This window comes from Balearica regulorum, chromosome 5, assembly GCF_011004875.1.
Source record: "Balearica regulorum gibbericeps isolate bBalReg1 chromosome 5, bBalReg1.pri, whole genome shotgun sequence".
NCBI lineage: Eukaryota > Metazoa > Chordata > Aves > Gruiformes > Gruidae > Balearica > Balearica regulorum.
In genome coordinates this window covers 51,002,456-51,017,175 of record NC_046188.1, presented here as the reverse complement: position 1 = coordinate 51,017,175, position 14,720 = coordinate 51,002,456, and the positions used below count along the sequence as shown (strand labels likewise).

Sequence of the window (14,720 nt, the reverse complement as noted above, 5' to 3'; positions counted from 1 at the left end):
TTCCCCCTCTTCCCCTTTGAAATCAAAGATGCAAATTGAGAAGGAGGCTTTGAATATTTGGAGAAGACAGTCCTATCCATCACCCACTGATACAACCCTGGCTATAGAGAAGGGCCTGACTGTCAACAGTGCTGAGTGCCAGCGAGGGCTGCAGGCTTCAAGCAGGCAGGGAGGGTGCACAGCATTTCCGAAAACTATGCTGCCATTGTCTTCTTTTTTTTACAAGGTCAGATTTTTTTTTTTGGTGATGGTCATGGTCAGTGACACTGGAAAAAAGTCAATTTTAGGAGCCCGTTTAAGGACACAAGCACTGTTGTTGGGTGACATCTGATGGGAAATCCTGCCTGCATCCATAGTATTGCACAAAATCATATGCCACATGGTTTTTAATGATTTTTGGTGGATGATTTCCTCTAGGATGTACTAAAACTGCAAAAATAGCTTCAAGCTCTGGACTATTTTGTAGGAGAAAGTGGTGCAAGTATCACCACGACGAACCAAAGTTTTGTGTCTTTCTCTATTATTCTGCTCCTCTACGTTAAGCTGACCAGTAGAAAGAAGACACAAACCAATTCATTAAGTCATCATACAATTACCGTTTTATCAACTGATTTAAAATATATATCTAACATAGTAACTTAAACTGGAAAAAAATATGATGATGCTTGGTTTCAGACTGCCAACATCAATAAAGTTGTAAGGCACAGTCATTTGGATCAGCATCTCACAGTCTGCAGTCACTAAAACGGATGTTTTGAATCACACCCAAATATAAAGCAAATGCCTCATTGAAAAAACAGATTATTCCCTAACTTCCCTGCCTTGTCTTTGCTGTAGCATTACTGAAAATTATTCAGTCATATGAAATTCAAAAGTCTATTCGATCTAAAAAAACTAGAAGTGGGATGCCTGGCTCTAAGGCACATGCAGGGGATCCTCTGACACCTGCTTACAGAGGTCAGCTCTGCTAATGGAATTCCGGTATGCAATGCCTATCCATAAGAAGCGGGATAAATCCTTCCAGGTAGCTACAGAGCAAACAAACATGTTAATATTGGGATGAACCACTTGGTCAGCATTTGCTCCAATAGCAATACAAGCAAAAAGAACCCCAGATGCCTGTGAATGGGGTGAGCTCCTGTAGGGGCATCAGCTCTGAAACCACCCAGCCTTCCTGGGCTCTTCCTCAGGCAATGCATCCCTCCCTTACAACCCGCTCTAGTCAACGCTTCCTCTCAAGTCCTTCGCTTTGTCCCTTGCATGTTAAACATCCAGGACTGCAAAAGATACACCACAGGGCTGCTGCTAGGTCAGGTGGCTGAGCATGAGAGGGAATGCCCGGTGTCCCTCACCTCCTCCAGCCCACTCCACAAACTGCAGGCTCCATGCTCTGCTTGGTTCAGTGTTCCTGCCTGACTCATAGGGCAGGGCATGGTGTGGATGAGAGGAAATACATTAGGACTTGTTCTGTTTTAGTGTATGAAGGCTGCAAAAATAACCACGTTTTTCTGTAATCAGAGGTTGATTAGCTCTTCTGTTGATCAGCGGGTGCTCTTTAAAGAAAGCATTTCTGGACCAGCTGTAGCCTTAATTGAGGCAAATCATGTCATTTGAACAGCTCTACTTGCACAGCTCTGCGTTTAGCTTGTGGAAGAAGAAGAAAGATAGCATTGATCCTTCAAGACTGTGCTGTGTGCATGGCTCCCAACACACGCTGCCACCTGGGTATCTTCTAGGACCAGGAACTTTTGTTCTGCGATGTTGTTGAGGCAGTGGGTCTGTCTGGCAATGACTGCAGTATGGCCCTGGCAGTCAGGGGCCAAGCAGTGTTCATCAGCCCAAACCTCTCCAAGGCTTTTGTGGACGAACAGACATCTGACTGGTGGTGGTTGATCTCTCCAGGAGGGCTCTCATCCATCATGGGCCTGAGGAAAAGAGAGAAACATTGTGAAGCTGCACTCTGGGTCTGAATATCTGCATTCTCCCCACCGGCTCTGCCATCTGCTCTGAAAACTGAACCAAAAGCTGCCAGGCCTGTGAGCAGCACAAGGCACACCAGCTTCCCACACAAGGCATGCACTTTCTGCCTATACTGCTCTATAATGACTATGTTAACTTCAAAATCAAGGTGTCATGTCACAGCTCCTCAGTTTTATTTCTTCAGAGAAGCAACACGATGCTAATCTTACAGTAAGTGGGTTCAGAAATAACTGTGGTTTGGTGCATGTGACGCTTATATAATGCCTACTTTATTTTCCAAACCTCTTTCTAACATGAATTAATGTAAGTTTCAAGGGAAGAAAACTGAAGTGGATGTCAGGAACTTGTCCTGGGGTTTACCCAAGGAGAGTCTTGAACAGGCACCACTACAAGAGTTCTGCAACAGACACGGGCATTGGCCCTGCATGGGGAACATGGGAATGGAACAGTAAGAACACAGGAAAATTCTGGGCTATCATTCAAGAAAATACAAAATTTCAAATGCTCAAGCTATAAGGAACATAAGAAAATGTTTCATTTAGTGTTAGACATCAAAAGTAAATGTCAGCACAAATATAGGGAGATCTTTTTACAGAACAGGCAGGAGACTCCAGAGACGACACAGAAATCTGCTTTTTCCTGCTGTGAAGTCCCTTCTGTTTTCCCCAGACACACTGCAGGCAGTGCTTCTGGCAGCACACATACCTGATGCTTGTTGATCCAACAGCTGCTGGTCCTGAAATAGGCCTTCGCTGGCTGGTGGTCCCAGCAGGCTGGCGCTGCCCTTGGGATCCAGAGGCAGCTGGCATGCTGTGCTGGTTCAGGAGAGCAAGTTCCTTGCCCAGAGGGCAGGCTAAAGTTTCTTGATGAACCCTTGCCTGGCATTGCTGTGTCCACTGCCTATCCTCCTCTTGGCTGGGTATTTTTAGGTGTCTTATCTGTGTTTTCCAGGGTCTTGCTGCAACACCCATTACAGATGCAGGTGAAGGGCTTTTTGGAGGAGACGGGATTAGACAACGGTTTGGTTTGGAGGACACTGCACTTTCCTGAGCCTGTGATGAACCTGAAACAAGGGAAGTGCAGTGATTTACCAGTTCATCTTACTCTTAAATGACTGACCCAGTGAGGGAAATGTTTTGGAGAACACTGTGTGATGGAGCTGGGTGGGCAGACGTGGGCCAGGGCACACAGCAATGCTGGCCTTGTTGAATTGCTTCCTCTGATAGTCAGGGGTTTGGGTTACTTGGCAGCCTCCCTGCCAGTACTGCTGGTGACGTGCCAAGCACCGAAACTGTTCATGAGCCGTGCACAGCTCAAGAAGGACAGACCAGCCCACCATCCTCCTGTTCCCAGGTGGGATCATACCTGCATCATTCCTGGCCCATGTTTGCACTTACTTGTTTTAAATACCTGAGGATCCCATCCAGAGATCTGAAATTCGGGGCATAGGAATAATCACAGAAAAGTGGATCCACTTTGTTTTTAATCAGAGGCAGAGGTGTAAGAATAAGATCTTGAGATTAGCTTTAAAATTACGGAAAGTGCCTGACTGCTAGGGAAAATACTGCACTACATGCAGGGCTATTATCTGGCTGTTCATATTTTAACCCATGTAATCCTCAGGTGCAACATACAGAGAAGAAAAATCTTGTTGTTGACTTATGAATACAACATGCATGCATATATGCTTAAAAGCATTCTATATATAGCAGGGATCCGATTGCTCTTGTCTATTAAAAGAACCAACTGTATCTAAGTGCCTGATGTGCAAGGTCCAGGGCAGGAATACAATCTAAAGAATGTGCTACCAAAACCGAGGCCCAGAAAGTTCGGCTCCTCATTGATGGGGATGTATTTTACTGCTTAGGTAACCACATAAAGTTGATATAAAATTTTCACTGAACAGTTTCCATCATACTATATGCTTTAAAAATGCCTAAATTTCCTAGAGTTTTAAATTTTTTTTTAAGTAAAGACACTCTGAAAGACTGGTATGCCTGACTTAAGAGCCCGAAATAACACTCAATGGCTTCCAAAGACTGCAGATATATGGATCTGATGCTGCAAACACTTTTACATAAGAGCGGTTTTGCTCAGGTGACTTGTCCTTTCCTGGTCAGGATTGTTTCCAGTAACAAGTTCTTCTGTGAGAAAATCGCACTGGGTAGGACAAACTTCTGAAGTTAAGTGTTGAGGCATTTAAATACCTCTCCAAATCTTGACACAGTCTCAAGTCACAGAGTTCAAATGTATTTTTAACTGCCTTGCTGAATAAAGTCTATCAGTTGATAAAGTTTTATCAGGTATTTGCTCTGCAAAACACATATGTCCAGCTGCTTGTGATTTGGGATCTGGGTCATCTGTCCCCACCCTCCCTCCCCCAGGTAATACCATCAATCTTGTAAACAAATCCTAGCAGATTTGGTTACAATGGGCAGATCTATGAACCATTCACTTTTGTAGTTCTACAGGGCATGACACTGGTACACTGTGAGATGTTTGGGGTATTGTCTACTCAATCTAAAAAGACAATGAGATCATAATAAATCATACTCAATCTAAAGAAATCATATTAAATCTAAAAAAGATTAGATTAAATCTAAAGAGACCATGAGAACATAATCTAAGACTTCTGAGGTCACTGGACAATAGGCCATTCCTTTATATTTTTCCAAACAGCTTCTGTTCTTGTGAAGTAGGTATTGTTTATATTACTGTTAATACACAGAGGTTTTAAATAGTTTAATGATACTTCTGTTTTTTCCAAAATATTATATTTTTCCAAATTTTAATAGATCCATTTTTGCCCTTGAAAGAAATGTAAAATGAAAACTCACATGCCAATATTTATTGAGGCAAAAAAAAGTTATTATTAAGAATAGAAATAGGTTAAAGTTGTACCTTTGTAAGCTCCTCTACTTGACATGTATTTAGAATAACCATTATGAACATTTCTAATATTCTTAAATATGATATTAAACAAGTAGTGAAGAGCAGGAATTCTGCATTCATTCATGTAAATGCAATTCCAGAGAGGTCTTTGGCTTTGTTCCTGAGTAGAAGAACACGTTTCATTTCTAAACTCTTTACTGAATGCATCCCTTTGGTTGCCTATCTTTCCAGAATTCCCAGTTGACCGGTTAAACCTTGATCATTAGTTCAGCTAGTATTTCCTTCACTGCCAACTAGGGTAAAATATAGCTCAGCTGGAACAACAGTATTTTAGACTCACCTGGCACTTCCATAAATTAATGACACAAGGTAATAGACAGAAGCACATCCCACATCCTTCCTCTAGACTTGATGCTAAGCTGGTGTAAGATCAGCTTTATTCCTCTTAATTCTGCAGATCCATGCTGAAATACATCAACTGATGGTCAACACAGCTGGCCACCGTGTCTTGCTTAAAAACTGGAATGGATACTTAGGGCCTGGCTCTGCAATAATGATATTTCCAAATTGCTGCTTTAGAGCACAGAAGCCAGATCTCATAAAACACTGCAATTACTAATACACCTATCTACAAACAGTTAGTAGCACGTGCCATTACCCAATGCTAACCCTTTTCCAGAGGTTTAGGTCCAGTACCTGAGGAAGACTGTGAGAGACAGGATTGGCAAGAGGAATCAAGAGAAAGCCTTTCAATGAGGTCCTCATCACAGCTCTCCCTCAACTGACCTTCGCAGCTGTCAGTCAGGCTGCAGTCTTCACCCTCTTCCTCATCACTAAGAGTTAACTTCAGTGCTTGGGTGGCCTTTTCTTGCTGATCTGTTTGCAGGCACCTGGACAACATCAAGTATCACACCTTGAGTTAGCCTTTGTGCAGCCAGCCAAGTGTAGCTTGGCATGGCCACACAGACAAACATACAGACAGTGGATTTAGTCACCCACTGTGACTTCCCACTTTCCTGGAGATATGGAAAATCATTCTAAATGGATCATCCATCTAAGCTGCTGGTGTCTCATTATCTGAAAGTATCCTAAAGTTAATCAAGTGAAATGGGGCAGATTTAAAATACTACACCGTGAAGTAAGCTCAGAGAAACAAAGCCATTTTTACTTCCAAAACAACCATCATCTGTCTATGAGATGGGAGAATCTCAGCATGGCATTATTTTCCCTTCAGTCTTTCATTTGATTAGGCCGATGTGATGCTTGCGTCATCCACTTTCACTTCTTTCACTCTCCGGAGGTAGACACTGTCAGGAAAAGAATATCTTACCAGTTATAAAAAGTCATTTCCTTGCCCTCGCTAAGCAAGCGAGCCCACTCTGCCTATGCTGGTCTTTTGCCTGCTCTGGAGAGACGTCAGAGCTTCCCCTAGGTTCCTCCTGCCTTGCTCACCCTGCAGATGCTCCAGTGGGGAGGACCGATGGAAGGATTGCCACCGCAGGGACAGGAAGGCAGGAGGCCAAGCCTGTCCCCTGAAACCGCCACCAGGTGGCCAAAGAGTTTATTTTATTATTACAGTGGAAAATGAATGCCCGTTTTGCCACATGACAAGATTTTTCCCATGGTCTCACCGCTTGCACTGCTCTCTCTGGACTCTCAGTTCAGAGAACACATCTCCTTGGTGCAGAGCTCCTCCTCCTCCAGAGCCATAAAAGTTTTCCATCCTGAAACCGCACAGTTTCGAAGCACTCACTGCAGGTGGCTGCAAAAATGACAGAAGTTATCTTGATAACCTCAGGAGCTCTCCCCAGCTCCCTTTCTAGATTGTGGATTTTAGAAGGCATCAAAGTCCACTGTTATTCCTGAGTTTTCAGATCACCCCTCACCATTTTGTTGCTCTTCAGTTTTAAGAAGCCCCACACCCCAGCTGCGTGCACTGTTACAGCTTAAGGAACCCAGGGTGGCAATATCAGAAATGTTGATTTATATCTCGGTGGTGTATAAGCCTGTAGCATCTATGCCAATAAGCATGTTAAGAACAGTACCACAGAAACTGCATCCTTCAGCATATGACCACAGTCCCCTTCCACATCCTAGTTTATAAAACACAGTAATTGATGCAAACGTTCAAATTTGTTTCAGAAAAGCGCTCAGACAATGGCAGCAGAGAGGCAAGGGAGGGACGCATTTTTTTTCAGTGGTTCTTTAACATCTGTTGTCATCATTAAGCGAGGCTGCTGACAGCACAGGGATGCAGGTGTCCTGTGCATGTGGTTTCCCTGATTTAGCAAAGCCTGTTTAAACATATGTACCTGCATCCATGCTGCACTGAACCTCAGGGCCCACAAAAGCTAACCATGACTAGCCAGCCTGCTCCCCCTTACACACATGGGGACCTCTGCACCCTCTCACTAAGTTACTGCTGCAAAGAGCAGGCTGACCCACAGGCTGGAGTATGATCCCACCGCCAGGACGAACAAACTTTGACTTTGTGTTTGTTTAGTCAATAGGAATGACCTAGCAGCATTAGCGATCTGTCTATTTATGCCAACATCAAAGAAACACTGCTGAAAAAACTCTTTTGCTTAATAGCTGTTGCAGAAATACCATCACATTTTGCAATCCTGCCTTGCGCTTTGCTCAGCCAGGACGATACGAAATGCACCGCCAGCAGCTGATACATGATTTTCACGTGTTCCTTTACACATGGTTAATTGCTGCTAGCACATCAGCACCATTGTAACACCAGGGCAAGAGACTCTCCGTCCTCCTCAAGGCCAACTGCGTGTTGGGGAGCTTTTGGGCTACAGAAGACAGTGAGCCGCCACAAGCCACTGTAGGAGTTCAGTTTATCCCAGGATTTATGGGGGTCACCAGGCATGAATACAAAGTATACAAGAAAAACATACACCTAGCTTTTGCCTCCTTGCACAAAGGGCCTTGGTGGGGTTCCCACATATAACTTGACTGAGTCCTAAGAAAAAAGGGAAAAAGAAAACATTTTACTTCAGCATTAAACAAATGGTGCCGCCTTTGAAATCAGTCAACGTCATTTCCCTTAGACAGGGGTCTGTAATATTTCATGGTGTAGGTTCATAGTGTCAGCTGGCATGGCCAAACACTGTTGCTAAGAGGCAATTTCTCTGTTTCTACCAGAATCTGTCTCCTTCTGCTCCTGCCCTGCTTCCTCCACTGTAGTGGTGCAAACACTTGTGTGGCCACATGGTGAGTCAGACCAGGGAACAGATCCAGATTAAAACTAAATATGCTTTTTTGGTTCTTTTTTGTTTGCTTTGCCGGGTTATTTTTCAGCTGGATCTCTATCAGAATCAGGTTCCCCATGTGGCCATGCAGACGCTTTTGCCAAAACAAGAGACAAGGCAGCAAAGGGGCAGGAAGAAGCAGTGAACATTGGGTGAAACTGTTTCTATCAGTAGTGCTAGCTACCTAAAGCGCCCATGAAATTATGGTCACATTCCCTGGCAAGCTGTACTTGGTTTCCATGTACTTTTCCAGATGTGCACTCAGCTGTTGACACTGCATTGATTCATCTAGTTCATCATCCTGAGTCCTACCTGCAGCAAGGAACTGAGGTGGGACTGGCATCTGAGAGAAGCAACCCACAATGCTAGGAAAACAAACACCATCTTCCTATCTAATCTGGACTCTATGGGCCAGTGGAGTTGCACTGTCAAGGTCTTTCCAGAAGCCAGGGAAGGATGTCTGGGGAAATGCTAAATATTGTACCAGAAGTGAACTCCCTTTCCAGACAGCTGTCCCCAGAAGCTGCTAACTTGCTAGTACTTCCAGGTGGCCAGGGCACAAAGGGCAGTGGTATGTCTGTACATCGGATATGTGAAGTCAAGGAACTGACTCCTCTTGCTGAAGTACCCAGCCCTGGAAACTCAAAAGAAAGTGCTCATTGACAGCAGCAATGCTGCTGCAGTATGAGACTGCAGTACACATAGTTTGAGCACATGATTCAACGAGGAGTAAACGTGCATCACCATGTCTTTCTAGAGGACTACCTCAGACCACGTTCCTGTGACTGAACGAGATATGCCCAGATGTAACTTAAATGAGCCCCAGCTAGGCTGATGTGTATTTTAAAGGACTGAGCAGGACAGCTTTTAATGAGGTGTGAAAGGCAACTTCAGCAAGGGAGCACGGTTGCAGTATGGGGCTGTTGAGAGGAACAGCAGCACATAATGCACGGGGATGAGGGGCTGAGGAGGTGTCAGCCCAGATGACTTGCACCTTCTGCTGCATGGGAAAATAAAGGAAAGCCCACACTAGAGCAGGTGAGTCCCATGGATGAAAACATAAGCCGAACCTGATGTAGCAGTGGCAGGGGTGGGTGGTATTCAAAGCACCCAGGCTTTCATCAGCAATAATTGCATTCAGAAGGAGGTGGAGGTGTGGGAAAGAATAGAATTAAAAAACCATACATTACCATGTGTCAAATCACTGGAGTCATCTTCTGGGAACAGCTCATCAGAAACAGTGGGATCTGGAAGAGGATAGCCACTGTACAACAGGTGGGCATTGCTAGATCTCCCCGCACTAGCAGACCATTGCGCAGTTCCAGGTCTGGAAGATGTTGGGGGTCTTGGGCCATACCCAGACTGCCTTGCTACTGCCCCAAGATAGGGATCTAAGAGAGAGATTTTGCTAGCGTAAGCACAGTCATGCAAGGCTTCAAACAACACCATCACCACACACTGCCAATACAGTGACTGCTGCTGCACACTTGGAGCTGCTGGGGACAGAAAAATCTGTCATTGCAGCTACAAGAAACATGCTGGAATGGGTCAAGCCTGGAGAGAGTGGGCTTCCTGGTGCTGCACGCAGTCCCCAGTAGCTGTCCTCTGCAGACAGCAGAATCTGGGGACCCCCAACTAAACCAAAGTCTCTTCCTACCCTCCGCCTGCTCCTGGGCACCAGGGACAGGCTGTTGGCTGAGGATAGGGTCAGGAACTGCTCTGTGCTGACCACCTGCCTCCAGCTGCCCCACAGGTGAGCCTGGATGTGTCCAGGGCTCTGCTACTTCCCCTGCCCGCATGCCTAGGGTAAGGGTAAGCTGCCTCTCATTTGCTACCCTCCTGCCTGCAAGGGAACCACTGCAGCTCTAGTCTTAAAATATATTGCTTAAATGACCAGGGACAACACAGATGGTGATGGCCACTTTACCAGAGCTATTAGTCAATTAGGGGAAACCACATAACAGAAGTTACAGAAATCTGGGAATAGCAGTGCTAGATTTTTCCAGTACTGCCTAAGACACAGATACTTCTCTACCACAGAAAGAAAGGCAAAACCTGAGTAATTGTAATGCTACAGGGCAGGGTGGATTATACAAAAGCTAGCAGACAGAGCCTTGTCCTCTTACCTGCCCAACTGCCAGCTGTCCTGGCAGCACAGCACAGCTGTAAGGGCAACATGTGCAGCCAACAACACACAGGAAAGTGAATTTCATTTCAGTGTCTTGATGAATAGTGTGCTTTGTACAGTGTTGAGCATCTACCAGCTCTACAGTGGAGCAATCAGATCTGCAATAATATGGCCATTTCCTTAAAAGCTGAGTGTTAGGGACCTTTAAAATATCTTGGCCATAATTGTTAATAAAACCCCATGAAATACACAGTGTGTGAAAAGTACCTGAATTAACATTGCTATAGGAAAGAAAAAAATATGGGGATGTCTGAACCTGACCATATGAACTCATTAGTTTAGAGCTGAAGGCAAGAATATAAGTCTGGTTACACTAGGAAAGAATAATATGAATTCACGGTTTTGTGGTCTGTCCCTACTGTTTCTGTCTGCCCAGTTTGTTAACTAGTTTTCTGAACCATAGCTGATGTTGCCAAAGCAGGATCACTGAGGGATCAGATTTTAATGGATTTTTTCCCCTACCATAACTACTATTGCAACTAATGATTTGGACCCACAGGGATTAAATAGACGACACATGTAGGTACTTATTCCAAAACAAACTAAATTTTTAATGGAGTACAGTTGGCAGGCAAACCACAACTGGGGGGGCTGGGAATCCAACTGCATTGCCCACACTAATGGGAAGCAACAGGAGCAGTTATAGGAAATATTTGTAATATTTAATGGTACATGGTAAAGTGCATGTAGCATGATATGTAAAAGCATGGACATCTGAACTATAACCAAGGCTACAGACAAGGAGACAGCAGATTTTTAAACCATTTACTCTCTACTAATGAATGTAATGGACTTAATCACAGAGGCAAAGAAAATGGAACAGATCTATTACAAGACCATACAATCTCAGTTGCTAGGATGTTGATACCATTGAGGAGTGGTGACCAAATTGCCTTTCCTATTATGAAATTGGAGCAGGAAATCCTGCTACATCCATGCTAAATGGCATTGACTGGTGACATGGAAAGGGCTGTGAACAGCTGTTGTTGAAACATTCCTTTCCAAGCTTTGCTTTTTCCCATCGTGCAGAATGCACACTAAGTACAGACTCCCAGCCACTGCTGGATTTGCCTAATACTCTAAAAGTCGCCTGCATTTTTCTGATCTTGATGCCCAGCTTAGGACAGCTTTCATTTAAATCTGCACTATGCTGAATTCCAGCTTCATCACTTCCAAAGTGAAGACAACAATGTTCTTCATCCCTCCACTATAATTAAACATTGGCTTTGAAGAAACCAGCTTGCTCTTCATCTTTCTTTTTTGTACATCGTAACCTGAAAAATGAACCCCTAGAGGAAACCTGACATACCTAACCATGAAATGTCTCCAGCTAAAACACCTTCCTTGATGGATTCCTTGATGATTAGCCAATCCTCATGCATCTTCTTGGAAGGAAGGAGAGCAGTCTGGCTTGCTGGTATTTCATCCAAATACTCCAAGTGGGGAATGAGTTTTTTTACTTCAGCTCTGTAATTATAATCTGGCTCCTGGAGAAATTGAGAAAGTGGTAACTCGAGCAGTTTTTTTAACAGACTGTGGACTTCCACCAGCAACAGAGCAGTGTTCAATTTGTATGACTACAACATAACTTGAAACACCTTCTATGAGGCAAAACTATTCACCTCATTCAACAGAAATAAATAGGAGTTTCATTTCACCGTGCTTTCTCCTCACATAATTTCTACTCAAATTGATCATGAACATGTCCTGAGCAGTGCAAACACATGCCCCGCATGCAAAGGCTCCTTTTCTGTTTATCCACTGGTGACTTTGGCATTTGTTATATTATGTATAATGTACAAAAGCGTAGAAGGCCACCGTTGCCCCTGTAAAGCCTGGGCACCCTGAGCATTCAGCCAGCCTCTCTCCCTGCTTTTGTGATTCTGATTGCTGCATCAATACTCAGGTGATAGGAAGACTTGAAAACATGGTGTAAATGCTGCTACACCTGCTGATGGAAAAAGAAAGAGCATTTCCATGGATTGTGTTTTTAGGCACACCCATAAACCAACTACAGCGAATGAACTGCACTGATTTTCGGGGCAGTCTTCAGCAGTTTGGTGTGAAGCAATGGCTTCCCTCAAAGTACATTTACTTCTGCAAGAGCTTGCATGCCAACAGCAGGTGCACAGAAGACTAAAATGGACTGCACTTAGGTTTTTTTTTCTGTCTGCTGGAAAAAACAATGTGATTGCTCCCAATGCACATAGAGTCAGTGTGACAGCCATGGGGGAAAGCAAGGATGCAGCCCCCTTCTACATGAGTGGGTGCAGCTGACGTTATAAAATGATTCATGAGTACATGCCAATGCCTGGGGACCTCTGAGCAGCAAGGCCAATCCAGAACAATTATAACTGTGTTCAGAGTACACTGCAAATTAGGCTGTTTTGGTGGATTCCAGTGGTAGAAAGACACCTTGACGTGGCACCTTCATCTTTGGGAAGACTCAGCCATACCTCAGGGCTGACTCGGTCATGCCGCTTTGCAATGGGAATACTTTTTGTTAAAACAGTCTCAGATTGCAAAAGGCAGCAAACGGTGATGTTAATCTCTTCTACTTAAAGAAAGTAAAAAGCAAGAGTGCACTGCTAGTGGCAGAATATGAATGGACAACTACCTACAAACCAACTGCTTCATCCAGATAAATGTTACGCTTTTCAAGACATTGCATGCAATATTAGAAAACCCCACAGGGCCAAACTCTCATTCAACACAGGGTTGTCACAAACAGAAAACTTTCTGAGGGACCTGGCTGGCTGTATGCTTCCTCCCTCCACATGATGCAGCACTGAGGCTAGCAGAGGGAACTCACCAAATAAAGCGTGTTTGTTGTTAAGAGGCAGACTCTAAATTTCTCTAACTAAGCCTTTAATCTTAATTTAGAAAATGAGTCAACCAATCACCATGCTACCCCATACCACATGTACTCTGAACAGTGCCTGGGCTACAGCCAATTTCCAGCCATGTCCTGTTGGAGAGAAGCATCATGTTACGCTCATGTTACATTACTGCAACAGAGGCTGCAGAATTTATCATCAGGTTGTTGCTCTTGGTTTAGATAACAGGGGAAGATGAGCTCATATGAAAATCAAATTACAGAGAGCAAACAGGCCATGTGAAAAAGGAGCAGTAAATTTAGCTGGACCATTCTGTAGATTAAAAGTAAATAATTAGGAGAGCTTTTTACAGAGCTGTAGCAAGGGCCAGACTACAAGAAGGAGCTTGAGGAATCAAAGCTGGCCACCTAGGGCATGCCAAAGTAAGCCCACATCTATCCTTTTCTATATTTCAGGTGACTTTTCTATACCCTGAAGAAATGCAAACAACATCAGTTGAAACCAAGAAAGTGACAAAGCCCATGGAGAAGCTCTTGGCAGCTGAGGGCAGAGCCAGGTTTGTAGCCATGCCAGGGCTGAGCAGCTTCCCAACACAGAGACTGCGTGGGAGACTACAGTGAACTTACAGTCTGTCTCTGTTACAGCTCGGTGTAAAACACCGTTGTGCAGACTCCCTCACCAAATTCTGGTTGGCATTTGAATGCAACTACTTGCACAGGAGTAGAGACTGCCATTCAGCATGGAGAAGGGCAGTAGGGCACACCACCACGTACCACTCCTCTTTGAACTCCTGTTACATGACGACACACAGCAGCATCCCAAGGACTGATTTCCTCAGCTAAACAAATTGAGGGCAATCTAGCATTTCTCTATTACAAGTATGCTTACAGACTGAAGATGTCGAATGAAAACTATGATGTACTGCAAAAATACCACGTTTGTTGAGCAGGAATGACAAGGGAGTAGAAACGGACTTCCTATGCTGTTAGGATATACTGCACCATTTCAATAGTAGGAAGCTATGATAAGGAAGTGTTAGAAGTTGTATTTGTCTCTGTGGGAGTAAAAGAGTAAGTAGGCATGCTTTGTCCATCAGAAGCAGGCAGTGCTTCCTTACTTTAGGAATATGGTGTTTTCCTCTCATGATTGCAGCTTCCGTAAGGGAGATATGTTGATGGGGAAATCACTTTGGTTATAAATAGTTACAAGTGTGGTCTCTGAAGTATACTTATACCAGTTCAAAACACAAATGCAAGTGTATAATATTTTCTTTTGAATTCCAGAAAGAAAAATTATGATACCTAAAGCACTACCTTCTGTGGCTCCTTTTACTGAGGGCTATTATCAAGCCAACAATTACATATGAAAAATGCTAATAACTCATGCATCTAAAAAGTGTGAAGATTTAAAATGTGCATATCTACTACATGATTGAGTTTTAGTGATAGCACCTCAGTTTTCAAGTCTAAATCCAAGACAAATATCAACCCCGAACTTCTATGCAAATTAACGGCCTGGGCACGATCACTTTGAAATGCAGAGGGAAGCTATAGAACATGG

The 14,720-nt window shown here is 43.9% G+C and overlaps 1 protein-coding gene across 2 annotated transcripts in view; it reads right to left on the bottom strand.

Annotated features, from left to right (window-relative positions):
• Positions 1-581: 581 nt before the first annotated feature.
• LRRC56 (leucine rich repeat containing 56) overlaps positions 582-14,720 on the bottom strand; it is a 73,713-nt gene continuing 59,574 nt past the window's right edge. For both annotated transcript variants that reach the window (XM_075754837.1, XM_075754838.1), the window contains 7 exons: positions 11,633-11,810; positions 9,326-9,526; positions 7,782-7,846; positions 6,504-6,634; positions 5,569-5,762; positions 2,686-3,043; positions 582-1,925 (listed from right to left, as the gene is read on the bottom strand). In XM_075754837.1, the coding sequence (XP_075610952.1) occupies positions 1,733-1,925; positions 2,686-3,043; positions 5,569-5,762; positions 6,504-6,634; positions 7,782-7,846; positions 9,326-9,526; positions 11,633-11,810 (1,320 nt within the window). In that variant the 3' untranslated portion in view covers positions 582-1,732. The remainder of the gene's footprint in view (positions 1,926-2,685; positions 3,044-5,568; positions 5,763-6,503; positions 6,635-7,781; positions 7,847-9,325; positions 9,527-11,632; positions 11,811-14,720) is intronic.